Source organism: Selaginella moellendorffii, unplaced genomic scaffold (genome assembly GCF_000143415.4).
Source record: "Selaginella moellendorffii unplaced genomic scaffold, v1.0 SELMOscaffold_37, whole genome shotgun sequence".
In the NCBI taxonomy this organism is placed as follows: Eukaryota; Viridiplantae; Streptophyta; class Lycopodiopsida; order Selaginellales; family Selaginellaceae; genus Selaginella; species Selaginella moellendorffii.
This window is the reverse complement of record NW_003314298.1, coordinates 462,022-487,985: the sequence shown is the minus strand read 5'-3', so window position 1 is coordinate 487,985 and position 25,964 is coordinate 462,022. Positions and strand designations below refer to the sequence as shown.

Below are 25,964 nucleotides of genomic sequence, written 5' to 3'. Positions count from 1 at the left end.
GCGCCTTTTAATGCTCTTTGATTCGAAAGCTTTCTTTTGGGGTTTTGGGGATAATGGGGAGAGTGAAATTAGAGATAAAGAGAATAGAGAATAGTGTCAGCAGGCATGCTACTTTTGCAAAGAGAAAGATTGGATTGGTGAAAAAAGCACAGGAATTGGCCACTTTGTGTGATATAGACATTGCTTTGATAATGTTCTCTCCTGTGGATCATCTCATCCACTATCCAAGTGATTTGAAGTATGGTATCTTTCTTTCTTTTCTTGTGCTTTGTTTTGATCGAAATTTGCAGGATTCAGGAGATTATCATGCGTTATGCGAATGTACCTCTTGCTGAAAGGATCAAAAGGTACGGCTGCTTTGCTTTTTAATACATCTATGATAACATGCATTTTTATTTTTCAGGAAGAAGGAAAATCTGGAGGTGGAATTTTTATTTTGCTCGTATTTTAGATGTCTAAACATTTTTTAAAACAGCAATTGAACAGAGGGATACGGAAGCTGAAGGGAGACAATGAAATTGCGAGGTATGATTTTAATTTCTCAATTCACGTTCAAAATGTTTTAATCTGTTGTTGATTAAGTAGAGGGATGGGATTTGAAGACATTGAGGTAAGAAATTTAGTCTCATGTATCTATTCATATATATTTTAGGTTTTACAGAAGGAGCTAGCAAGATTGCAACAAGAAAACCAAATACTTCAAAATCATTTAAGGTTTGTTTGAACTTTGAAATTCTTATTAATAAGATTATATCATGTTTGTTTTAAGGTTGTTTCAAGGTGATTGTGCTAGCTTGGATTCTTTAAATTATGAAGAGCTACATCAAATGGAGCTCCACATACAAACTGTTATGGAGAAGGCTAGCTTGCTCAAGGTATTATAATTTAAAATAATTTGCAATTATGTTTATCTCTTTTTTCTCTTTTTTACTTCAGATCCTTGACTACAATAAATTGCACCCTGACATGAATTTAAGTCTTTTTAGGTAATAAATTTGTTTATTCTCATTTGGTGGCCTAATTTTTGTTAAATCAGGGACGAACAACATCAAGCTTTATTTATGGGAGATCACTTGAATCCTATGAGTCACGAGCCTCAAGTTGGTTTTCCTGAAGTTCAAAATCTTCAACAGGAGCCTCATCTCTTTGATTCTAGCGATTATACTCCCACGGTAATTAACTTTCATTAGTAAGAAACACTTTAACTACAAGATAATTACAGTGATGCAAAGGAGATGAGTTTTTTGTCTAACAATGTTTCATCCAGACTTTGTTTTGATATTGAAACACTCAACCTCTTGTTATGGTTCACGTTTAATAGGTTAATGTCTACTGTAGCATTTTAATTTTTATGAGTCGTGCTGCATTTTAATTTGATAGAACCTTATTAAAATACAAGTCTATGGTCTTGGAAAAGGATCACGCAACTACCGATTCTTGACTTCGCTAATATGGTCTAAAAGGCACTACAAAAGCATGCAAGTAACGAGAAAAAGTAAAGAGAGGCAAAGTCCGTCTATGGGATTGACAGGACACTCCAAGCTTGTCAAGACTGAAAATTTTTTCTCGACAGGACACTCCAAGGTTGTAAAGATTGTAAATTTTTTCTCGACAGGACACTCCAAGGTTTGTAAAGATTGAAATTTTTTTCTCGATGTAGTGAACACGTGGTCAAACTGAAATGTGACATATGTTGTGCTGTGCTGACGAGGATGGATGTTTACGCTTGGGCGATTCTCCAGACGCGCGATCACCGCCAGTGTGAAAGGTGGCTAACTATAAGTCTGCATCAATGGATCCATTCATCCGCTTCCGCGGATACGATTGGATTGTCAATAGGGATACACGACCCCCAAAACTTTTGAGGTAACGTAAGAAACCCCAAAATTTATCACGCTTATACGCACGAACTAGCACAATTGTTCCAGATCACGATGATTCTCCACAAAGCTAAAAGGAAAAGAGGGCATCTCGATTGGATCGAGTGGGTCACAGCAATTAGATTTGGGTGGTCAAAGTAGGTCCCAGGTAAAATAACTTATGGGCGGTCCAACGTGGACGGCCACGATCATCCCAGGGAGCATATTCTACCCCGGGTTAAACAGGTTTTCTTACAGCTGTTAACCTACCCTGTTTTACACGTGTTCTTTAATCGCTTTACTGTTTATTAACACAAAACCCTAAAGTACCTCACGATGTTTATGTGAGTTTTAGCTAGAGAGTGGAGGGAGTGTTGTGCGTGCTTCTCCAGTGGCGCCTTTCTTCTTCTCATCCAAGATTATAGGTCAAGGGTTTCGTCATTCGCGATCCCTCGCGGCGGGAGCTCGATCTTGGGAGGCATAGATGCGGCGGCGCGGCGCAATGCGGCAGCGTACGGTGCGGGGGCGGCGCTAGCGATTCGAGGGGGGAGATGTCGACGGCGGGTCTGGATCCGGAGTCTGCGACGTCGGCTCCCGGGGCGTCGGCGGGAGGGACGACGCTGCAAACGAATTACAAGGTTCGTGTGGCCGCTCGATCGATTTGTGGGAGTAAATCTCTCCATTGTCTATCTCTGGTTTGCAGCAAGCCGTGAAGGGGAATTCGCTGAGAGCGCTCTTGTGCCTGACATACCAGAGCTTTGGAGTGGTGTATGGCGATCTTAGCGTGTCCCCGCTGTACGTTTATCGGAGTACCTTCTCCGGGAAATTGCGGCTCAACGAGAATGATGAGGAGATTTTGGGCGTTCTCTCCTTCATCATCTACACGCTCACGCTGTTACCGTTCATCAAGTATGTTCTCATAGTCATGAATGCCGATGACAATGGGGAAGGTTAGCTTTGCTCTCTCGCTCGCTTTTTCCATGTTTTTTTTCTTCTTTTTCTTAGCGTTCCTTCTTCGTGGCTAGTCTAACTTTAAAGTTCTTTGTCTGTGTTATCAGGTGGCACTTTCGCCTTGTATTCGCTCTTGTGCCGCCATGCCAAGCTAAGCCTTTTACCAAACCAGCAGCCCGCGGACGAGGATTTATCCACCTACAAGCTGGAAGGAGGGCGCACCAACAGAAAGTCTGGAGGCGTTCCATTCAAAGCTTTCCTCGAGAGGCACAGACATCTTCGAATTAGTCTTCTTGCGATAGTCCTCCTCGGGACGTGTATGGTCATTGGCGATGGAGTTCTTACACCACCTATATCAGGTCCGGCCTTCGTAAAACGTTGTCAAAGCCGTACGCTGACTGTTTTTTCCTTTTGTTTTCCAGTTCTTTCCGCTGTTTCCGGAATCAATTCTACAGAAACCGAGCACCATGAACGTACGTCGAAAATTCTCCTTTGTAGAATTCCCTCTCGCACAACTTGCCACTCACGATTGTCTTGGGTCCTTTTGCAGACGTGGTCCACATTATTGCGTGCTTGATATTGATCGGGCTGTTTGCGCTGCAGCACTTTGGGACGCATAGAGTTGCCTTCATTTTCGCACCCATCGTGATAGCGTGGCTGTTCTGTATTGCGGCAATCGGTGTTTATAACATCGCAGCCTGGAATCCCGGAATCTTTCGAGCTCTGTCACCTTACTACATGTACAACTTTTTACGAAAGACGGGCGTGGAAGGCTGGACTTCTCTGGGGGGCATTCTCTTGTGTATCACAGGTAAGCTTCGCATCACTTTACCATCACTCCGCCTCACCAGTGAGTGTTTTTAATTCCTGTTCTTTTCAGGAACGGAAGCGATGTTTGCTGATTTGGGACACTTTTCCAAGCTCTCTGTCAAGGTACTTTTGTTTGGAGATGTATGAATGCTGTGCTTTTTCCTGACGGCACACGATTTTCGTAGATTGCGTTCACGTGTGTAGTCTATCCTTGTCTTGTTCTTGCCTACATGGGACAAGCGGCGTATCTCTCCAAGAATCACGATGACATTTTGAAGAGTTTCTACAAATCCATACCGAGTAAGAAAATTTTGAAACGTGCTTTGTGGTCTAATGCCTTGACAATCTCTTCAGAAACTGTGTACTGGCCAGTTTTCGTCATTGCCACGCTCGCGTCCATTGTTGGGAGCCAGGCAGTCATTTCTGCAACCTTCTCGATTATCAAGCAGTGCCTATCTCTGGGTTGCTTTCCACGAGTGAAAGTTGTCCACACATCCAAAGATATTTACGGGCAGATTTACATTCCCGAAGTCAACTGGATGCTCCTGCTTCTCTGCCTTGCCGTGACACTCGGATTCAGGAATACAATCCTCATCGGCCACGCATATGGTATGGTGTGTTTCCAGTTCACTTGCAATGCGTGATTGATCTTTGTCCTTTCAGGTTTGGCCGTTGTCACGGTTATGTTCGTCACCACTTTTCTCATGTCACTGGTGATCGTCATGGTATGGAGGAAGAGCATCTTCCTGGCAGCTGCGTTTCTCCTTTTCTTTGGCTCCATCGAGGCATTTTACATATCAGCGGCACTGATCAAAGTCAGGGAAGGAGGCTGGGTCCCGTTGGTCCTCGCGGTGATATTCATGGCGGTCATGTACATATGGCACTACGGCACCTCCAAGAAGTACGAGTTCGACTTGCAAAACAAAGTCTCCATGAAGTGGCTGCTCACGCTGGGCCCGAGCCTTGGCATCGTCCGAGTTCCTGGAATAGGCCTGATATACACAGAGCTGGTGACCGGCGTCCCCGCCATCTTCTCACACTTCGTCACAAACCTCCCGGCGTTTCACCAAGTCCTCGTCTTCGTCTGCATCAAGTCCGTGCCAGTGCCTCACGTCCCACCGCAGGAGCGGTATCTCATCGGCAGGATCGGGCCCAAGGAGTACCGGATGTACAGGTGCATTCTCAGATACGGCTACAAGGATCTCCACCAGGACGACCAGGACTTCGAGAACATGCTCATCGTCAACATCGGCGAGTTCATCCAGATGGAGGACGCGCACCCCTGGATCCCCTCGAGCACCGAGGTGTCCGTGGATGGGAGGATGACGGTGGTGGGAACTCCGTCGCGGGCAGCGATGAGGCTCGTCACGTCGGGGCTGGAGGAGGTGGAGCCGCCGCCGCAGCAGTCCGTGAGCTTCCGGATGGACAGGCCGAGCGGCAAGGAGCTGCTGGAGGAGCAAGAGCTGGAGGAGGCGGAGCTCCCTCGCCTGGACAACAAGAAGAGGGTGAGGTTCGAGCTGCCAAAGGCGGCGGTGGAGATGGATCCGTCCATCAAGGCGGAGCTGCTGGAGCTGATCGAGGCCAAGGAGGCCGGGGTGGCGTACGTGCTGGGGCACTCGTACGTCAAGGCGAAGAAGGCGTCGTCGTTCGTGAAGAAGTTCGCCATCGACGTGGTGTATAACTTCTTGCGGAAGAACTGCCGGAACTCGACGGTGGCGCTGAGCATCCCCCACATTTGCTTGATCGAGGTGGGCATGACTTACTACGTGTGAGAGAGTGAGTGAGTTCCAGCGTTTGCGAGGATCGAAAGCTCTCCGAGTTTGGTGGTACTAAAACGAAAGATCTTGCAAGTTCCAAGCGTTGTTGCTGTGTATATAGCTTATAACCTTATGGTTTTTTGGCTATGTGATCTCTCTTTTTTTCTTTCTCATCTTGGTGTGTGATTTCCTACTCGAACCTTATGGTCTTTTTGCTACGATCGAGGCATCACCGTTTTTGTTTTGCTACAGTCAATATATGATCTCTCTCCATTTTTCTTACTAGTTTTTGATATGTAACTTGGAACTTTATGGTCTTTTTTGCTATGACCTCTCTTTTTTTCTTATCTTTGTGTTGATATAGGACTAGTTTTAGATGAAAGGAGGCATCCCAAACGTAGAGGGATCAAAGTCCTCCAGAGTTTCCAGTATAATGTCTGCTCGATCACAGAGGCTCTTGTCCAGGTTTGGATCTGGCACCATGACAACACTCCTGCGTGAAGAACAAAGAGCTATCATAGAACTTCATGTAAGAAAATGTGAGGGAAGAGCTATCTAGAGCTTACATTCCAGCGCTTTGAGCAGCCTCAACACCAGTAGGAGCGTCCTCGAAAACCAAAACGTTCTCAGGCCTGGGTTTGGGATCCTGTGTCAAAATCACCCACTGGTCATCGAAGAACCAGAGCTTTCTTTCGTACCGGAAACCGCGAAGCTGCCACGAGGAAAATGTCGGGTGCCGGCTTGCCGAGCTTGACGTCCGGATCGTCGCCGACGACGACATGGTGCATGTGAGAGATGAGCTCCTTGTGGTTGATCGTCTTGAGATCAAAGTTCCTCTTGTGGGAGCTGCATTGGACACAAAGTTACGGCGTGCTAGATCTCCCTCAAGTTGAGAGAGAACCTGGTAGCTATGGCCATTGGAATCCCCTGAGATTGGAAGTAGCCAACAAGTCTCTCCACTCCTAGCAAGCTTTTAAGATCATACACAAATCCTTGGAGAAAGAACGAGAGCTCGAGGTTTACCAGGTAGAAGCTGGCTCTCGGGGAACATAACCTCGAGCATTGCTTCGCGCTGCGTGAGAAAGTCGCGAGGCGAGAGAATGCCCTCGAGGCCAGAGTCGTGGACGAAGATCTCCGCGGCCTCGGCAGCTCTCTTTCCCATCATCTTGGCTTTGAGCGACCAGGTGAAGCTCTTGCCATAGCCGGACAGGATTTTCTCTTGCACAACCGAGTAGAACTTCTCCGTGTCTGTGCTACGCAAGATATCAAACAAAGAAAAACTCTCTTTGATCCAGAGAAGAAAGCATACGCTACCGAGCAAAAGGCCGTCCATGTCGAACAAGACGTGGGTGATCGTCCTCATCGCAAACTTCCAAGCTCCTCCTTCCTAGGGCTCAAAGAATCTCTCCTTTCATGGTCTTTTGGAAATGGTGTATAGTTTTATTGGTGTGATTGATTATAAGTTATCATCTCTCTCGCGGGTTTTATTCTGTGAGCTGGAAGAACAATCGCTAGCTTTACATTTTTTGCGCTTGGAGAGCCTTCTGGACGAGCTCGGTTTGCTCCATCTTGTGCACTGCAGCGAATCCGGTCGCAGTGGCCGCGGATGGAGGCCTTCCCACGTACTTGATGTCCCCAAAGCTTCCACGATTGACGGACAGCATTGCCGTTCCCAGTCGAGGAGCAATGTAGGAGAAGGCTCCCATGTTCATGGGTTCTTCCTGGCACCACACAACGTCCGCGTCTACAAGAAAAAAACCATGCGTCAATCAATCGATCAATCGATCATCACCCCGCAAGCTTTCTTACTTGGATAGCGCTTGAGTTCTCGTTGGAGGAGATCGTAAGGAACCGGGCACAGCTGCTCTACGCGGCAGATGGCCACGTCCTTTGCTCCAACGCGCTCCCTTTCCTCGTCGAGCTCGTAGTATACCTGAAGAACACAGACAACATGGAAGTAAAAATCTTGTTTTCCGCCACAAACCAAAGTGAAAAGATGTACCTTTCCAGAGCAGAGGACCAGGCGACGGATTTCTGGCTCCACCGTGCCGTGATCGTTCTTGTCCTTGATCAGGCGCTTGAATCGTGTGCCCTGCTTGTCAAAACCAGGATGCCCCTGAACGTCATCAAACTCGGACAGATTCGAGCGGCATGACGAGTGGCGAAGGAGATTCTTCGGGGACATAATTATGAGTGGCTTCCTGAAGTCGCGATGGAGCTGCCGACACGATCAAACAAAAGTTTATTAGAACAGAGGAGGACCAAATGCCACGTCTCGGCTTACCTGTCGGCGAAGAACATGGAAGTAGTTTGCAGGCGTCGTCACGTTCACAACCTGCCAATTACACTCCTGGATCTGCTTCCGAAGAGACACTTCCATCTCGGGAATAACGAAGGGATGGTCGTCGCTCATCTGTAAGGTAAAAGACCATCGCGTCAAAGAATGTCACGCAAAAACCAAGAGCACAAACCTGCAAAAACCTTTCCAGCCTCGCACTCGAGTGCTCTGGCCCTTGTCCATCATAACCGTGTGGCAGCATGCACACCAGTCCCGTTTGACGCAACCACTTGGCTTCTCCACTGCTCAAAAACTGATCAAATATCACCTGCGCACCATTGGAGAAGTCTCCAAACTGAGCTTCCCAGCACACCAACGAATTCGGGTTTTCCATTGAATATCCGAGCTCAAACCCAAGCACTCCGAATTCCGAGAGCGAGCTGCATTAAAAACTAGTTAGCTCCAGAACAAGAGATAGCTGGAGAAAATACCTGTTGCTCACGGTAAACATCTCCTCCTTTTGATTGGTCACAACGTGGTCAAGGGGGCAGTATCTTTCACCAGTTTCTTGATCGTGTACCACGGCATGTCTATGGCTGAAAGTGCCTCTTTCGACGTCCTGGCCACTCAACCGTACGTGGTTCCCCTCTGCAAGAAGCGTTGCGAACGCCAATGCCTCAGCTGTAGCCCAATCCACTCCGTCTCCCGTCTCAATCATCTGCGCACGTTGCTCATACACCCTCTTGATCGCTCTATGCGCAGTAAACGAGGGAGGAAGAGTGGTGATTTTCTTGCCAACATTTTTCAATACCTCTGGTTTAACACTGCAGTCAGAACACCAACACATGTAAGAAACGAAGACGAAAGACAAAATGATTTAGCCTTACCCGGTGTTTCTTAACCGTGACAACTGCTCCGGACTCTTGAAACCTGACCAATATGCCGCAAGCCAGTCCTGTGTCTTAGGAACGTAGTCTTTGCTGCTTTCGAACTCTTCGCTTAAAATCCCATACACTTTGTCATGGATTTTTTTCACGGTCTCCTCACTGATCTGACCACTTTCGATGAGTTTCTTCTCATAGAGTTCCAATGAAGTTGGGTGATTTTTGATAACCTGCAAAAAAAAAAAAAAAAAAAAAAACACCATCAAGCACTAGAAAATCGAGACAAAGATTGTGCTTACCTGATACATTTTCGGTTGAGTGAACGATGGCTCGTCAATCTCATTGTGACCAAAACGACGGTAGCAAACTATGTCCACCACAACATCCGCCTTGAACTGGCACCTCCACTCTGCGGCCAGCTCGCAGGCATGGACGACAGCCTCAACGTCATCTCCATTCACGTGAAAGATAGGAGCGTTCAAGGCCTTGGCAACGTCCGTGCAGTAAGGCGAGGAGCGACTGCTCCTAGGATCCGTCGTAAAAGCCACCTGATTGTTCACGACGATATGAATCGTTCCCCCGGTGGTGTAGTTTGGAAGGTCGCTCAAGTGAAGCGTCTCATACACCACACCTTGGCCAGAGAAGCTCCCATCTCCATGAAGAAGAATCGCCATGTTCTTCTTCCTCTCGTAGTCGTCCGAGTAGTACTGCTTGGCTCTCGTCTTGCCAACCACAACCGGATCCACAGCTTCCAGGTGACTAGGATTTGCAACAAGCGAGAGATGGATGTGCTTCCCTGTCCTGGTCGGTCTATCGTAGGACGTTCCTAGATGGTACTTAACATCACCACTTCCACTGTAACCACTCTCGGCAGGCTTGGTCCCCCCAGCAAACTCGCTAAAGATTTGCCGCAGAGGCTTCCTCACAACGTTTCCCAGTACGTTGAGCCTGCCACGGTGAGGCATACCGATGACAACGCTCTCAACTCCCAGGTCCGCTGCTCGATCGATTTGTTCCTTCATGCCAGGGATAAGCGTCTCGCAGCCTTCCAGTCCAAACCTCTTGGCCGTCCACTTCTGTGCCAGGAAGTTCTCAAACTTTGTCCCCCAGATGAGACGATCAAGGATGGTGATCTGCCTTTCCTTGGAATACTTGCTAGGAACGTGCTGCTCGATCTTCTCCCGCAACCAGTTACACTTCTCTCGATCCGAGATGTGCATATACTCATACCCAATCGTCCCACAGTAGGCTTGCTCGAGTCGCTTTAAGATCGCGCGGAGAGTCTGGACTGGGCGATTCTCCGACAGAAACCCGGACATCCTCCACACCCCGATGAAAAACTCCCGATCCAGATCGGCCTCTGTGAATCCATAGAGCGCGGGGTTGAGATCTTCAGGAGGAACCCGCTCGTCCAGTCCCAGTGGATCGAGCTTGGCTTTCATGTGACCATTGACCTGGTACGCTCTCACCAGCAGCAGCAAGCGCATACTCTCCTGGATCGTCTGGCCGGACACCCCCGGGCTGGAGGCCGCTTTCCCTGTGAAGTTCTGAAAAAAGTTGTCCCACGATTCATCCACGCTCTTGGGATCTGCCTCCCACGCCCTCTGGAGCTCTTCGAGGTAGACGCTGCTTGTGCCATCGAGGAAATTATCCGTGAGGCGCGAGAGGGGCACGGACCGGGGCGCCGACGCCGCGGCCGTCTGCATCCACCGCGGGCTGCCATGGAATGGCAGCGATCGGACCCCAAAAGGCTGCCGCCGCTGCGATTCCTCGAGATATTTCAGTACCTGGCGCGGCGCCGATCGATCGCCGCTGCTTGTGGTGCTGGAGTGGAAGAATCGCACGCACAGCCGCCGAATCGCGGCTCTGGAGGAAGATCGCGCTGCTAGACGATGCGCCATTGCGCCACAAAGGAGAGGAGCCCTAAAATATCTATCTGGAGGCTACATTAAGTCACGTCAACGTTGGCGACACTCAAAGGAAGGAGCCTTTTTTCCTTCCGCTAAAACCCTAACTAGAAAAAAGGGAGAGCTTCCATTAGAGAAATTTTTTGCTTCACTCCAGGTAGAAGAAGCACGAATATTCCCCCAAAATGCTCTCGTACGGAGAAAAGATTCTCTCTACGGAACTGTCACCGACAACACGCTCTTCCGGATTTTAGCTAGAAAAGAAAGTAGCGAGACTTGGATTTAGTTAATCCATAGCCCATAGCCACTATGTGAGAGTATTTATCTTCTTTCTCAGTCCTGGAAAGAAAAGGAGTGGCCTTCTTCGATCGATTGATCCCATCGCTGGTAAGTGCTATCTCGATCTCCCCACACAATCGATACTGCATTCTTAGATCTCAGCGAAAAATTCCTCTTTTTCCTAAGACAAAAATCCTCTTTTGCGCATCTGGGTTCCTCCTCTTTGCAGTGATCTTCGCGGATCGATCGATCCATGGGCAAGAGGGCGCTGTTGGTGGGTTGCAATTACCCCGGCACCAAGGCCGAGCTCCACGGCTGTGTCAACGATGTGAAGCGGATGTATCGCAGCCTGGTGGAGAAGTTTGGCTTCGCCGAGGATGAAATCGTGGTGCTCATCGACACCGATTCCGAGGGCACCCAGCCCACCGGCGCCAACATCCGGAAAGCTCTTGCCAATCTCATCGAGGGGACCGAGGATGGCGATATCCTCTTTTTCCACTATAGTGGCCATGGTGTCCGAGTTCCTGCCGAGTCGGGCGAGCCGGATGATACGGGCTACGACGAATGCATTGTTCCTTGCGACATGAACTTGATCACTGGTAAGATAGTTCTTCCTTCGTTAGCATCTTGATAAAAACTTGATTTTTCTTGTTCTAGATGATGATTTCCGCGACTTGGTTGACAAGCTCCCGGAGGGATGCCGGATCACGCTCGTCTCGGATTCGTGCCACAGCGGTGGATTGATCGAGAATGCCAAGGAGCAAGTCGGCGATAGCTCCACTGGATCAAGATCATACTCCGCAGAAGAGGAAGAACAAGGTGGCCGTGGTGGTGGATTCCGAAATCTCGTTTTCCAGGGCGTCCAGAGCGCGTTTGAGAGCCGATCCGGCATCAAGCTCCCATTCAAGCTGGGCAGCCGCCACCGTCGCCAAGAGGACCAAGAAGAAGAGCAAGTTCTCGAGGAAGAAACCGAGAATGGTGACGTCGTCAAGAACAAGTCACTGCCGCTGTCGGTGTTCATCGATCTCCTCAAGGAGAAGACCGGCAGGCAAGACGTGAGCGTGGGCAACATCCGACCCACGCTCTTCGACGTTTTCGGCGAGGACGCCAGCCCCAAGGTGAAGAAGTTCGTCAATCTTCTCTTCCAGAGGCTCCAGAGCAGCGGAGGGAACGATGGAGGCCAGGGGGGGATCTGGGGAGCAATCGGTGGTCTCGCGCAGGATTTCCTCAAGACAAAGCTCGAGGAATCGGGGGAGGAGTACGCATCACCGGCGGTGAAAACGCACGCGAATCCACACGATGCCTACGCTGGAAGTGGGAACCAGGGTCGCAGATCGGACATGGCGGTGCTTGTGAGCGGCTGTCAATCGGATGAGACCTCAGCGGATGCGAAGCCCGGGGGGAACAAGGAGGGTGCTTACGGTGCTCTCAGCAATGCCGTCCAGAGCGTGCTGCGCGAGAGCGATGGACGAGGCATCGGGAACAAGGATCTGGTGCTCGCGGTACGCGAATTGCTGGCCAAGCAGGGATTCAAGCAGCATCCAGGGCTGTATTGCAACGACGAGCACGCGGATCAGCCCTTCATCTGCGAGTTCTTGGCGTACTAGATGAGAGTTTGGAGATTGTGTCTATTATAAATAAAGTATGACGAACCCTAATCCTTAGAGCGGGAAAATTTAAATATACGACTAGATCTATTTGGGGTTTTAGGGTTCATCTAGATGGAGATGCTGTTTCGGCCAGTGCCCGGGGGCGAGCTCACGGCAAGGAGCGTGTAGGGGAGATTGAAAAGGCCGCGGCGGTTCTTCGCGTTCCTTGCCATCACTTCCGCCTCCGTCTCGGCTTTGAATCGCTCGAATGCGTCCAGCACCCGTTTGTCGCTCGTCCAGTGTTCCGGCCGCGTGCCCAGGTACTCCTCGTCGGAGGAATGCGTGGAGAGGATCTCGATGGTTGTCATCACCAACGTCGCCTCGGCTTTGGAGGGTGAGAGGTAGAATTTCTCCCCGTTTCTTCGCAGCTGCTTATATTCTTCGGTGTCCTGTCTTCGTCAGGAATGAGCTTGTGAGCGATGGTCTGCCTGTTCACTGGGAATCCAGTGTATGCGTACTGGCCAAAGTTGTGGTGGCACGATGGGGATCCAAATCACGGTGGTGAGTGCCTCGGTCAAGTTTGCTTTTGTGTTCATGTCTGTCCATCCAACTGTCTTATTTCTTGCCACCATGCCTAGAGTTCAGTGTCATCCCTGACTGAAGCATCGTCCTTGTAGAAAATGTCTGTGTAATCTGTCACCCATTGCTTCAATGCACTCCAGAGGTTCAGTCTATCCACTGCGTAGGGACAGCCTTCAGTGAGGAGGTCTAGGCCGTGCTTGGCTTTCGGTTTTGGCTGGGAAAAATCATTGTTTGCTTTTTGTTTGGATAGTTTCAAGCTAGAAATCTTACCTGGCGATCAAGTCAGCTGGAAGTCCCTGCTGGTCGAATCTCCACAGCGATCCATAGACGACAGCAGTTGGTTCTATGGAGTGATTTCCCGACGTGAAGTTGTCTTCGATGATTCCTGATGCATTGGTGGCGAGCTTTGAAATTGATGGTCATTGTGTTTTTATCAACGAGGCGTAGCAGAAGATGATCGTGATTTGGATTTTTCCATTGTACACTGTCCAGACAAAACACTTTAGCCGCCTCTTTCTAGAACTGGAAGCCTGTAGTGCAAGGTGACCTCTGTGGTGTTGCAGGAGCATAAAACTGGAACTTTGCCACCAGGTTGGAGCCACTCCTGTAGATGAAGAAAAACCGAAGCGAAAGAAATACAGAAGGAAAGAAAGACAAAGCTCGTGCCGACATAGCATGCGTCTGGCATTGCAAGCTCTTCGCAAAGTGTTTGTTCTTCACGTGCTGCCACTAAATCAAGAGTGTTTGGCAAAAAAAAGCCGAGGAATCCAAGACGATGATACAAAAATTATATAGCAATGCGTACCTGATCGCTCTCATCCAGGCTGAGGACGCATGCCGTCATGGAACCATTTATTATTGCTAGCTGAGCATTCTTCATCCAATCTACCTCCTGCTGATTCCGTAGTTCTTCAGTAAACTATATGGGTTCTAAATTCTAGAGGTATGTCATCAACAAATCTGACTTCAGCCAGTCTTAGCCATTGTTTTTGACTTTGTACTCAACCATTCTTTCTTGGTTTTCCACGAGATTGCTAGACTAATTTATCAATGTTAAGCATAAGCAGCCATAGTTCTTAGAGAGGAAACAAATATAGAACAAGAGCTTTGCCAGAGATCAGCCAGATCAAACAGAATCTCGTCGTTGGTGGTATTGGCTCTGATATTGTGCATCTTGCACAGTGATTGAAGACGTTTGCGCTTCAGCCTACCATCTGCAATGTCACGGATCTTTTCCAAGTCGTCCAGCTCGTCTCTATCGCCAACTTCCTCTTCAAATATTGGAGCTTTTCTTGGACAAGTGATTTCTCCGGTGGATCTTCAAAAGTTTCCTTGGACTCTATGCAGCCGAGAACCTCTTCCCAAGTCCCCGGCAAGTTCGCATCTAGAGAAACCACATCCATCTCGTGGCTCATCTCTTCTACATAAGGACTTCCAGATACCGGCACGGCCACCTAAAGAAGGAAACTGTAACTTCACATACTTCTTGCTCATATGAAATCACTCACCTCTGACAGCTTTCTGAGAAACCTTTCTAGATGATCGGTACTTCTGGAACTTGAAGCCGTGATAGGAATCCGGGGGTAAAAAGAAAACCAGCAGCGTTTCATCGTTGTCGGGGTGGCCACTGTTATAAAACAGCTCTCTCCAAGCCTGCTGCGCCTTGATCGTAGCCTCGAGAACGGGCCTGTGGTAAGTACAAGCAACGTTATCCTGTCCCAGCGCGCGTGGTAACAGCACCAAATCAAACACCGCATTGTTCTTTCGAAGGGGCCTCCACATATACTGAATCGAAAAAAAACAGAACCTGTCGCAGCTCGTCGTGACGAAGTGTGAGAAAGAAGTGCCCTGGAAACCATTTGATTATTTGAATACATCAAATACCCTCGAGTCTCAGCCAGTGAATCGATGCATTCGTAGCTACAAAGTGAGTAGTAGTGTCGAGGGGAGTCCGCCGGTTTAGCTGTTGCAATCTCATTCATCTGCGCAAGATTTCGCCTATGGAACAAGATTAGAAATCCAGCTGGCTAGAAGAAAAATGAAAGTGCTCACCTGCTTATACTGTCTCTGATCGATAAGTAGATGAGAACAACGAGGTAGCAAAACATTTCCAGCTCCGGGAGAACGCTCGGCTTATTGGAAACTTGCGGTGGCATATCAACTTCCATCCTCCACCTGCTGCAAATGGAACAAGAGAAGTCGAAGAAACGAACACCAGAAGAGAAAAACAACTGCCAGTTCACAAACTGGAGCACTGAGTCCGCATCGGTGACATGACATACTTGACAAACGCGGCAAGAGAAGACCTTGGCATATCCATCACATTCCACATCAAGCCCTTCTCCACCTGGGTCGCAATGCTCTTTAGATCTGCACAAGAGCTTGGGAGAAAAGCACAAAGGTTATGCCAGAGAAGTGACAATTGGCTTTGGTCCTTGCATTTAATTGTGACATTAATAAGGTTAATTTTGATTATTTTGAATAGTAATTAACTAACTTGCTAATTATCAATGGTGAATGACAATTTATAATTTTTTTTGATTAAAAAAAACATTTTTAATAAAACCATACTAGTAAAAGTAAACATCTTCCTCTCATTTGAATTTCCATTTTAGGGCACAAATTATACAAGCAGAGGCCAACCGACTGCAGATGTCGCCCTGGAGAGCTCAGTACGCTGCATAGGCCTGGCAGGAAGTGGAGTTACTGACGCAGCTCCTATAGTCCTTTTCGTCAGATTCGATGTAGGCTTGCTGAGCATTCGTGGATGGATCGCTCCATAGCGGAGCAGCAGGAGAACTAGCAAAGCGGTGGAGATGCAGTGGTGATCCAGGGCAACAGCATCGGAAATCTAGCCCCTGCGAGTGCGATTGCCATTGGAATATTGGAATCACCGAACGGAGTTGTCCGACCGCGTTCGGCGGCGGTCGGGATCCTGGTCGGACGCGGTCGAACAAAATTTATGGTTCTAGAGGGAGGGATTTTAGGGTTCATGAAGATGATCTGTCTCTCTCCTCTACTTCCTCGCAGATTCGGCTCCTGAAGCGCCATTTTCTCTCAAATTGAAGAAGCCGAGGAAGCTAAAAACAAGCCTGGTCTCGATTTCTCGTGCTCTTCATCCTCTACTGTCATCCCTGTTGCAGCAAAAGCGAGCATCGATGCAGAATCCACGCCACAAGCGATGGTCCAGTAGATCCCTTGTCGCGATGTTTAGAAGGAACTCTTTTTCTTGTAGCGATGCTTGGAAATATCTCCTTGTCCAGTGCTCATACACTGGTGTGGTGGATCATCCCCGCGCTGGATTCCTCATCACTTGTGCATTTCCTAAGTGATTGATCCATTCTCTGTTTTAGATGTGACTGATGCTTGTAGAGATTTTTTCTAGGACGTGAGAAGAGTAAGAGATAAACATTTTCTTCTGCAGGTATGAGCTTCCCATCATAGAAGACAAGACGGCTTCTTTTCTCTCTCTTGATCTTAATTTTAAGTGTAGAAGGATACCAGGACAAGCTCGTGGTGGAGTCATCGAGAATGCAAAGGAACAAATCAGAGATAACTCCAGGAAGAGCAGGGATTCAAGGCTGTATTGCAGCGGATCGGCCGAGTTCTTGGCGTTCTAGAAGAATGGAGAGAGAGAGAGAGAGAGAGAGAGAATTATAACTAAAGTATGAAGAACCCTAACCCTACAATGGTAGCGCCATCTAGATGGAGATGCTGTTGGGGACTCCTCGGCCAGTGATGCCCGGGGACGAGCTCACGGCGAGGAGCGTGTAGGGTAGATTGACAAGGCCGCGGCGGTTCTCCAGCTCTGGATCTGCGTTCTTTGCCATCACTTCGGCCTCTGTCTCGGCTATGGCGGCCTTGAATCGCTCGAATGCGTCCAGCACCCGTTTGTCGCTCGTCCAGTGCTCCGGCCGCGTGCCCAGGTACTCTTCGTCGGATGAATGCGTGGAGAGGATCTCGATGGTTGTCATCACTTGCGTCGCTTCGGTTTTGGTGGAGAAGGATGAGAGGTAGAATTTCTCCCCGTTTCTTCGCAGCTGTTTATATTCTTCGGTGTCTTCGTCGGGAATGAGCTTGTGAGAGATGGTCGGCCTGTTCACTGGGAATCCAGCGTATGCATACTGGCCAAAGTTAACAGCAGCGTGGTGGCACGATGGGATCCAAATCATGGTGGTGAGTGCCTCGATCAAGTTTGCTTTTGTGTTCAGGTCTGTCCATCCAACTTTCTTGTCTGCATGACCAACATTCACGATTTCTTGCCACCATGCCTGGAGCTCAGTGTCATCCCTGACTGAAGCATCGTCCTTGTAGAAAATGTCTGTGTAGTCCGTCACCCATTGCTTCAATGCACTCCAGAGGTTCAGTCCATCCACTGCGTAAGGATAGTCTTCAATGAGGAGGTCTAGGCCGTGTCTGGCTTTCGGATTTGGAGTAGCCATTCCCCTGGAAAAAAAATCGTGCTTGCTTTTCGTTTGGATAGTTTCAAGCTAGAAATCCCCTTACCTGGCGATCAAGTCAGCTGGAAGTCCCTGCTGGTCGAATCTCCACAGCGATCCATAGACGACAGCACTTAATTCTATGGAGTATTTTCCCGGTGTGAAGTTGTCTTCGATGATTCCTGATGCATTGATCAGCGATTGGCGAGCTTTGGAATTGATGGTCATTGTGTCTTTGAAGTGCGGAATCAGCAGGAGGTAGATTGGATGAAGAATACTCAGCTGCCTGTGCATAGCAATTATAAACGGTTCCATGACGGCATGCGTTCTCAGCCTGGATGAGCGCGATCAGGTAAGCATTGCCATATATTTTTTTGTATCATTCTCTTACCAGTGACTAATGAGTTGATGATATCCACAGTCATTCACGGCAACGTGTCCTTTGGCAACTTCCCAAGCCCAGTCCCTCTTTGGTGTGTCGGAGCAGACAAATACCCTGTTCTTTCTCTGGCCGGTCGCTGTTGCTGCTGGGAGGCTCAACTCGATGGCTATAGGCTTCAAGACACCTCTGTCTGTAAGAAACAATATAGTCCGTGTTGCGTATGTTTTCTTTCCCTCCTGCGCATTAATCCTGTTCAAGTATGGCAGGAATGCATCGTGGTAATCCAAGATGAAGAGCTTATTCGCCTCCAGAGCCTGACAAACACCAGCGGTGAAGCTTGGTTCTTAGAAAAATACTTTCTTACTTCTTGAACAGTGAGGCCGTTGAGCTGATCCAGTATGTGTTCGTCTTTCAGTGCAGTGGCTTTTGGCCCGAAAATCTTAGGATCCAGGCTGCTTACAGGAGGATAGCACTCGAGCTTTTTTATTATCATGGGATTCAGGCCCGCAATAGTCTGCCTTCCGAACTCATAATCCAGCATCCAGGATTCACAATCATCTGCAAAAAGAAGCGACGATGAGAGGCAAAACCCCGGAACAGCTCCATATCCTACCTTGGATAATTTGCGGCAACGGGTACTTGAGAAGGTTGTTGTTGGTTTTATCGGTATCTGTCAGCTGGTTGATCAAGGTGAAGGGATTCCGAAGTTTCTTCTTTTCATTTGCATTTGTACTACTGACGTCTTGTCCCAGCTCAATACCGTCGTCATACAGCGCTATAATCTGTTCGAAGCTCTGAAAGTAAGGGCTCTTGTCCCTCCTGTATACCGATTTGATAGCTGGAACCAGAAAATGTGCAGCGGCCTTGATCGTGTCCCCTACGAAGTTGGAGTTTTTCTCTCTCATGAACGTTTCGTCCGACGGGACATACATGTTATCGATTCCAGGAGGCAAACTCTCCGACCGTGGATCTGTTTAGCTTAGATATCGGTAAGTAAAATTGCTCTTTGTATGAACTCATGACTCACCTGTTTGTGTAGGCGGGCGACCGGTTCTAACTCTGCGAGGATAAGCAAACTCGCCTCCTCCAAGAACGGGTCTCCGCAGCTCAATGTCGTTGTCAGGGTTCCCGAGGTCGTTGTACACATCGTAGTCGTAAACCCGGTCGCTATCCTTTCGCTCGCCTGTTCCGTCGCCTTGAATATCTTGGAGTTCTCGTGCACGAAAGTTTCTCAGGCCCAAGGGAGTGTTGCCAGGTAGGCACACCTTATCACATCAGATTTTTCTTTCCTCAGCTTTAACGAAAAAAAATAATATATGTGCAGATGCCTTACCTTGTTTCTGAAGAAAATTCGGGGGCAGTTCTCCGCGGTCGGGTGCAGCCATGAATCACTGGTGAAGTAAGCTGAAGTTCCATCTGGCTGCACAATGTGGAAGGTGCTGAGAAAGAATTCATTCGGGTGAGCATTGCCAATACGAACAGCCCCAACAGTCCCGAAGCTCTTATCTACAACTATCTGGACTTTGTGTGTGATACATCCGCTCGCTTCGATTCTGTCTCGAGCACAATACCAGTGACTTATCGGCACCACGTCGCTCATCTTCGGTTCCTGGGTGCCTGTAGAGAACCAAAGGCAGGTAAGAAGCTAAGTTCAGCATCTAAACCGCTTTCGTGCTTACCAGGAAGCAGTTCTTCGCTCACGAGCTGAACCGTCACCTTCTTGCCGAGCAGAAGATCGGCGGCGTCGTCCCGGAAATCCGCGAGGACGTCAACGAGATCTAGCACGTTCTTCTTGTACACGACCAGGACGCATTCAAGAAGGACCGGCGATGAAACACCGCGCTGCGTCGCAACATCCGGGGCGATCTCTAGAGAAGCAGGCGCGGTGGCAACGCTGGAGCTCTTTTGCTTGGCAACCTTCGCTGTGACGAGGCATCTCTGGTGAGTCCTACTTGCGATTCTCCTCTCAAAGCTTCGACTGACTGTGGTTTTGTGCGAAAACAGGAGCTGGCAAGTAGAAGCTATAGTAGCCATGGTTACACGCTTCACTATTGATGATCGACTCTGGGGAGCTTGGAGCATGAACAAAAGATATATACTCCCGACTTGGAGCCGTGGACTACTAACGCTGTACGCTACCACGAGTGTGGTCCTCAATGACGAGACAAAACTTCCACTCACACGTTAGCATCATGTGATTCTATTGGACGCTCGAGTTAAAAGGTCGCTATAAGTCATTCGTGATTTAAAATTAATCAAATTACGTCAGAATAAATAAACACTGTTTGAGCATATTCTAGGGATAAATTTATCTCCATGTTTAATGTTACTCTGTATTATTAACATTAACTAAACCTCTGGTTGGGCTTTGCCCTAAAACCCTAACGATGAAATTCAAGGCATTCTTCACGGACAAGGGCGTCACGACGCTGGAGAAGAGTAAGCCGATTCCATCGATTCGATCGGTAGATAGCTCGATCTTCTTGATGGATCCTCCTCGCCGGTTCTTTGCTAGAATTCGTGCCGGCGTTTGAGAAGATTGGGAAGACGTGCTACGTCTATCTCACCAGGACGCACGTCACGCTTATGCACAATGCCGTCAATGCCGATGGCGTCCAGGCGATTGCGCAGTTCAAGGAGGTGGGCATTCTTTTTCTCACTCTCTTTCGTTTTTTTCTTCCTCTGTCTGATACATGTGTGCTTTAGGCACTGCTGTTCGATGACTATCGGATTTCCAGCCAGAACGAAGACCGCATTGCTTTCGCGCTGGATCTAAACCTGCTGCTGCGAGCGCTCAAGAGCAGCGTGAGCATGGATGGAGATAAGCTGCAAATCAAGCTGGTGAAGAAGCGGCCTTCTTTGAACGAGCGTCCAATGCCATATCTCACTCTGGAAAGTAAGGTATGTTTTTCTTCTTCTTCTTCGTCTTTCGTCTAGGCTAGCTCGATTTTTCGTATGGCATCTAAGAAACTCTCCAGGGATTCAGATCGGCTGTTGTTCAGGACATCCCAATCTCACAGCCCCTGAGTCGAGGCGACGTCCAGGAGCTTCAAGACACCATTGACGCTGTTCACAATTTGCCTCGGGTATCACTAAGTTTTTTTCTTGTCCTCCAGGAATTCTACACTTTATTTTACTTAGTCTTGTTTGGACAGACTCTTGTACAGATGCCCGACTTGGGTCAGCTCCAAATCTTGGTGGATCGCCTCAAGAACGTCGGAGAAGCTCTGGACGTGGCAGTAACGTTTCATGGCGATGTGCACCTCCAAGTGTCCACCACTTTGGTGTCTATAGGTTCCGAGTTTCGGAGGCTGCAAGTGCTAGGGGAAAGAGGTGCGTAGAAAAACGCTTTTTTGTTTTTTTTCCTATAGTCTTCTAGAGTAAAACAGACAAGGTGTTGCTTTTGTAGCGGCTGCTGGCTCCACTCTAGACGCGACCGCCAGTCCAGCGACGCGGCTGGAACAAGCTCTAGCCAGGGGAGAAGCGTCTTCTGTGGTACGCACTGAAAGAAAACTCTTGGATTCCTACTAAACACTCTTGATTGTATGGCAGCAAGTGAAGATCAAACACTTTGCGAAGAGCTTGCAATGCAGTTTGACAAGGCCAGACACATGCTATGTTGGTATGGGTTTTGTCTTTCTTTCTTTTTTATTCTTTCCATCTACAGGAGTGGCTCCAAGTCTTTCCTACCTGGTGATGAAGTTCCAGTTTTATGCTCCTGCGACTCACCATCCCGACACAGCAGTCACCTTGCACTACAGGCTCCCAGTTCTAGAAAGAGTTGGCTAAATGAAACATCAATGCTGTTTTGTCTTGACAATTTGTGATGGGCACTACAGCCATTTTCAACATTTCGAGCAACTGGTATGCTTTGTGTTCCTCTGGTGGAGCTATGTACTAACTCAAGCATTCAAGGAGTCTTATGGTCGAGAATTATTATGATGATTGATGTAAACAGAAGGACAAGAACAAACATCACAAACTAAAATATGTGGTGGTTATTTTAGATGCAAAGGAAAAGTTCTTTGTGAGGAAGGTTATTATCATTGCAGTAAATTTAGACATTATAAGGTTGATTATCTATAACTAAAGAACAAGTAGTAAAATGGCAATCTTTTTGGATTTTAAACATCATTGAAATTTTGTTTACTACTAATTTTGTCCATTCAATGTTCTCTATTGGAAGGCACAGCCTGATATAAGAGGAAGATATTGGTTTCCATGTTTGTCTAAAAAATCTTTTCAAAATTAACGTGTATTCACTTACAAGTTTAACAATTTTACCTTTTTTTTCAAGCTTTGCAGTCTTCTTGTCACACACCCCACTGCACGTATTAATCAATAGCATCTTGAGGGTCTTGCAGCACCCACATGGCAGCATAAAACAACAATGTAATGGATGAAATATTAAAAAGTTACAAAATTTATAATGTGAGGATGACAGAAAAACTATTCTAATTCATGGAAGATGTGTTTAATCATTACTCATTAACTCAATTGTGTGTAGTAAGAGTGATTTGATAATTTTGTTTTGGTAAAGTTTGTTAAAGAGAAAAATTTCTAAATGCTTAGTGACAGGAGGAGTCTTTTATTTATAATGGAAAGTGTAGCTACCTCTATCTAGCATTTCAATGCTTATATAGAAGGGCTGATTAGAAAAATCATACTTCTAAAGATTTTTTATTTGTAGAAATTTATTATATAGATTTCATTTTTGGGATGTTATGGTTGGTAAAGGTAGATTCAAAGATAAAGTGAAGTATTAAATATGTCTCACTGAAGTATAGTGGTGTTGAGGATGTATGGTTTGAAAAGAGAGTTTAACCTCCAATTATACTCTTTATTACATTTTTAAAGTGGACTTGTTGTAATAAAAAATCACTTTGGAGTTATTTATTATTTATTTGTGACTTGGGGGACTAAAACACATGTAAAGGAGAAGTAATAATGTGGGATATACTTGAATTTTGTTTTATATTTTTCATCTAAACCTTTTTATAGGTTGCCTCTATTATGAGGTGTGGAACATGAGATTACACTAGAGTCAAAGACAAAGCCAATTTAAGAACATCTATTTTGGCTGTACTATGCAGAAGAGCAAGAAGTTTAATGATAAATCAAGAAGTTAATTGAGTTTAAATTTATTAAGCTAAGTAAATATTTGTTTGGTGCACCAATTTTGCTTTTGAAAAAGGATGGCTCAATGTAGATGTGCATTAACTTTGAATAAAAATATAGTAAAAGATGAAATATCAATGCTACATGTAGATGATATCTTAGATAAACTTGGCGAAACCCAAGTATTTATAGGGATTGATATGAGGATTGAATATCATTAGATTGCAATGGATAACATATTTATCTCCAAAACAGTATTTAATACAAGCTTTAGATATTTTATATTCACAATTGTGTTATTTAGTTTGATGAATGCACTAGCCACATTTACTTGGTTGATAGTGGAGGTGTTTAAAAATTATTTACATGAGTTTGTAGAGAGTTTTTAGATGATATTCTTATTTTTAGTAAGAATATAGAGGAGTATAAAGTGCATTTACATAAAGTTCTTTTGTTACTATATAACAATTAACTTTACATGAAAAAGAGCAAATATAAATTTGCAAGGTCAAAAGTGAAGTATCTAGGCTACATTGTGACATCTAAGGATGTTAAGATAGATCTAAAAAAGGTGGCTAGGGTGGAAAATTAGTCTACATTAACTTTAATGGCTGAGCTACATAATTTACTTAGTATGGTTAATTACTACGAACGTTTCTAGCACTAGTTTGTGAAGGTGGCTATTCCTTCACACAATTATTGTGTAAGAATGCGTCATTTGAGTGGACAAAATTATAAAAGAACAATTTTGTGGCATTGAAATAGTTGTTGAGTGAAGCTTTAGTATTTCATATTGTTGATCCATCAATACTTTATAAAGTGACATGTATGCACTAGAGGGATTTTTTATACAAGAGGGACAATCCATTGCATATAAGAGTTAGACTTTAAATTCTATGGAGTAATGATATTCCATATATAAGTAAAAGTTACTTTCAATTATTCATGTTTTGCAAACATGAAGGCACTATCTTTATAGTGCAGTGTTTGTGGTGTTAATAGATCACAAACCTCTTATGCATCTATTCACACAGAAAGAGTTGAACACTAGGCAAACTTATTAAATGGTCTAATTTATAGAGTTTGAGAAGTGTTCTATTAAACATCATCCAGGAAAATCCAAGAATTGTTAGGCATTATTCAAGGGTATATTAAGATGGATTTTAGGGTAAAGAACTTAACCTACATTAAGGGGGTGAAACATTTGAGGTATCTGGGGGTGGTTGGATGGTGAGGAACCTGGTATAATATAATCTAGGCAAGGCTACACTTCTTTGTTTGTTATTTAGGGTTAGGTCATAACAACTAGTGTATCAATTCTGTAGTTGTGAGATTGCTACTATGCTTAACCTTGGTTAGATTAGCAACCCATACTTAGTATTGAGTCTTATCACTAATTTAATGAGGAACTAGTGGATAACAATCCTTGAACTCCATACTTTGCTTGTGATAATAAAGTAGAGTGGCTCAAGGGTGGTTGGGAGGTGAGAAGCTCTTAGTTTGCTATATAGGAACTAGATATTTTTGCCAATATATACTTACACCTCCTAAAATTCTAATTTTAAGATTAAGTCTCAAAACAGTCAAAACAATAAGACACAATATAAGCATACCTATGGCCTAATATAATGTTAGTACTCCACCAACTAAGATGATATGGAGTTTATACATAAGCCTATACTAAATGCAAAGCAAGAAGTAATATAATAAATTGGGAAGCCAAACTAAAGAGAGGAAAACTAAGTTATTAATATGTAAAATAATATATATAAAGTTTCTAAATACATATTTGTATATACATGTTAAGTAATATGTTAATTATAGTATTACAGAATTTGACCATCCATTTGAGATTAAATTTGATCCATTTATAAGAAGGGGTTTAAACCCCACTTGTTCTCATATCTCAAACACTAGGGGCATTACAATTTATCCCTAAAGGGTAAAGTGTTTTGATAGTTCTTTACTTAATGTTTAAGATCATGTTTTTGTTATTATTCCCTTGTTCTTTAGATCTAGATCTATGTTAGCTTTTATCTAGATCTTATTTTTCTTTTTCAATCTCTACTACATTCTCTTCTTCCACCATACCACACCATCATTGATCAAGGAGTGTGTCATCCAAGGCTACAAATGAGGTGCACATAAGGAATCAACTCCCCGAGTAGGCATAGGCTAAAGGATCCCAGAAATCATGACCGAAATGATAAAGAGTTTATCAGATGAGACCAAGTCTAAGATTGAGTTTGAGACTAACTCCAAAATTGAGTTTGATATCAAGTTCAAACTCGAGTTTGAGACTGAGTCCAAAGTCCAATATTAAGTCTAAGACTGAGTCCAAGACTGAGTTTGAGACTGAGTCCAAGATTGAGTCTAAGACCAAGTCCCTGAATACTAATACAGGTTATAGGGTGAAAACTTAAAGTGATCATCCCTTGGGGAAGGGGGGATTGCAAAAGGTTCCACAAGTATAGTAGGGATAGTGAGGTATAGAACTCAATCCCAGTTTTGAAGGAACTCTCCAATTGTATTTCCAAATTGAGTTGAGGTTGGAACTAGGGATAATAGCCTTGAGTGAGAGTGAGTACGGACTTGAGTGGTGCCTGAAATGCTATTCAAGGAAGTGCTTAAAAGCAACTCCCACTCTCGGAAGGGAAATCGATTGTAGTGCTTTCAACTTATGTGGTGTGGTGTCCCATTTGAGTATTATGTAGCTCATTAGTCTTTGTTCTTTTCGAGGGGATTAGGCCTTCCTTTTGGGATGAAAGTGGGGGAAGTAAAAGTACTTATATTGGGCTATTAGGCTATAATGTTTCCCCTAGGTCCCAAAGTAAGAGATGCATCCAAAGCTTAGGATTTAAAGGGTTTTATGATCAAGTTTTGTTGTACCTAAAGAAGTTAAGAACCTAAAGGCTTGGTATGTTTAGTTACTTGTACTTGTACTTATAGAGAGTGTAGTTAAACTTTAAGTCCAATTTAACATGGGGAAAGGAATTGGGAGAGAATTTAGGAATTTGTAGATAGATAGGTTACTCATATAATGAGTGGTTGAATCCAAGTAAGAGATGGTATAATAGGTGGGAACCTTGATAAGGGAATTTAACTAAGGCTAAATTAAAGGTGGTTGGA

The 25,964-nt window shown here is 45.8% G+C and overlaps 7 protein-coding genes across 10 annotated transcripts; 4 read left to right on the top strand and 3 right to left on the bottom strand.

Moving 5' to 3' along the window:
- Positions 1 to 40: 40 nt before the first annotated feature.
- LOC9653667 (agamous-like MADS-box protein AGL104) lies at positions 41 to 1,302 on the top strand. Its single transcript, XM_024683500.1, has 10 exons — positions 41 to 238; positions 291 to 347; positions 404 to 422; positions 476 to 525; positions 586 to 610; positions 653 to 714; positions 770 to 875; positions 937 to 986; positions 1,037 to 1,172; positions 1,223 to 1,302. The coding sequence occupies exons 1-10, from the start codon at positions 54 to 56 to the stop codon at positions 1,223 to 1,225; spliced, it is 693 nt and encodes a 230-aa protein (XP_024539268.1). The 5' UTR covers positions 41 to 53; the 3' UTR covers positions 1,226 to 1,302.
- Positions 1,303 to 2,194: 892 nt separating this feature from the next.
- Positions 2,195 to 5,524, top strand: LOC9653455 (probable potassium transporter 2). Of its 2 annotated transcripts, XM_002978467.2 has the most exons (9): positions 2,195 to 2,497; positions 2,563 to 2,809; positions 2,918 to 3,169; positions 3,233 to 3,283; positions 3,361 to 3,621; positions 3,691 to 3,743; positions 3,806 to 3,920; positions 3,975 to 4,229; positions 4,284 to 5,524. In XM_002978467.2, the coding sequence occupies exons 1-9, from the start codon at positions 2,411 to 2,413 to the stop codon at positions 5,390 to 5,392; spliced, it is 2,430 nt and encodes an 809-aa protein (XP_002978513.1). In that variant the 5' UTR covers positions 2,195 to 2,410; the 3' UTR covers positions 5,393 to 5,524. The 2 variants fall into 2 exon arrangements, with proteins under 2 accessions (XP_002978513.1, XP_024539048.1); XM_024683280.1 differs by having other exon boundaries at positions 2,918 to 3,283.
- A 109-nt stretch (positions 5,525 to 5,633) lies between these two features.
- Positions 5,634 to 6,789, bottom strand: LOC9653454 ((DL)-glycerol-3-phosphatase 1, mitochondrial). Of its 2 annotated transcripts, none has more exons than XM_024683281.1 (6): positions 6,692 to 6,789; positions 6,401 to 6,625; positions 6,279 to 6,339; positions 6,076 to 6,223; positions 5,944 to 6,023; positions 5,634 to 5,889 (listed from the first exon to the last, which is right to left on the bottom strand). In XM_024683281.1, exons 1-6 carry the CDS (start codon positions 6,738 to 6,740, stop codon positions 5,823 to 5,825), a joined length of 630 nt encoding a protein of 209 aa, XP_024539049.1. In that variant the 5' UTR covers positions 6,741 to 6,789; the 3' UTR covers positions 5,634 to 5,822. The 2 variants fall into 2 exon arrangements, with proteins under 2 accessions (XP_024539049.1, XP_002978363.1); XM_002978317.2 differs by having other exon boundaries at positions 5,673 to 5,870.
- A 23-nt stretch (positions 6,790 to 6,812) lies between these two features.
- On the bottom strand, positions 6,813 to 10,561 carry LOC9653666 (2-oxoglutarate dehydrogenase, mitochondrial). The gene is made up of 8 exons (XM_002978316.2): positions 8,839 to 10,561; positions 8,543 to 8,769; positions 8,147 to 8,479; positions 7,849 to 8,095; positions 7,662 to 7,790; positions 7,380 to 7,595; positions 7,187 to 7,310; positions 6,813 to 7,121 (listed from the first exon to the last, which is right to left on the bottom strand). Exons 1-8 carry the CDS (start codon positions 10,438 to 10,440, stop codon positions 6,895 to 6,897), a joined length of 3,105 nt encoding a protein of 1,034 aa, XP_002978362.2. The 5' UTR covers positions 10,441 to 10,561; the 3' UTR covers positions 6,813 to 6,894.
- A 44-nt stretch (positions 10,562 to 10,605) lies between these two features.
- LOC9653453 (metacaspase-5) lies at positions 10,606 to 12,389 on the top strand. Its single transcript, XM_002978466.2, has 3 exons — positions 10,606 to 10,833; positions 10,955 to 11,324; positions 11,383 to 12,389. The coding sequence occupies exons 2-3, from the start codon at positions 10,979 to 10,981 to the stop codon at positions 12,330 to 12,332; spliced, it is 1,296 nt and encodes a 431-aa protein (XP_002978512.1). The 5' UTR covers positions 10,606 to 10,833; positions 10,955 to 10,978; the 3' UTR covers positions 12,333 to 12,389.
- Positions 12,390 to 16,449: 4,060 nt separating this feature from the next.
- On the bottom strand, positions 16,450 to 19,751 carry LOC9653665 (linoleate 9S-lipoxygenase). The gene is made up of 8 exons (XM_024683308.1): positions 19,397 to 19,751; positions 19,051 to 19,334; positions 18,745 to 18,982; positions 18,331 to 18,687; positions 18,082 to 18,275; positions 17,727 to 18,031; positions 17,403 to 17,669; positions 16,450 to 17,342 (listed from the first exon to the last, which is right to left on the bottom strand). The coding sequence occupies exons 1-8, from the start codon at positions 19,749 to 19,751 to the stop codon at positions 16,598 to 16,600; spliced, it is 2,745 nt and encodes a 914-aa protein (XP_024539076.1). The 3' UTR covers positions 16,450 to 16,597.
- A 345-nt stretch (positions 19,752 to 20,096) lies between these two features.
- On the top strand, positions 20,097 to 21,796 carry LOC9653451. Of its 2 annotated transcripts, XR_002993337.1 has the most exons (9): positions 20,097 to 20,156; positions 20,233 to 20,357; positions 20,424 to 20,618; positions 20,696 to 20,803; positions 20,873 to 21,050; positions 21,127 to 21,212; positions 21,270 to 21,339; positions 21,385 to 21,581; positions 21,633 to 21,796. XR_002993337.1 is itself a non-coding variant. In XM_002978465.2 (8 exons), the coding sequence occupies exons 1-8, from the start codon at positions 20,105 to 20,107 to the stop codon at positions 21,504 to 21,506; spliced, it is 936 nt and encodes a 311-aa protein (XP_002978511.1). In that variant the 5' UTR covers positions 20,097 to 20,104; the 3' UTR covers positions 21,507 to 21,584. The 2 variants fall into 2 exon arrangements, 1 of the variants encoding a protein (XP_002978511.1); XM_002978465.2 differs by lacking the exon at positions 21,633 to 21,796 and having other exon boundaries at positions 21,385 to 21,584.
- Positions 21,797 to 25,964: the final 4,168 nt, after the last annotated feature.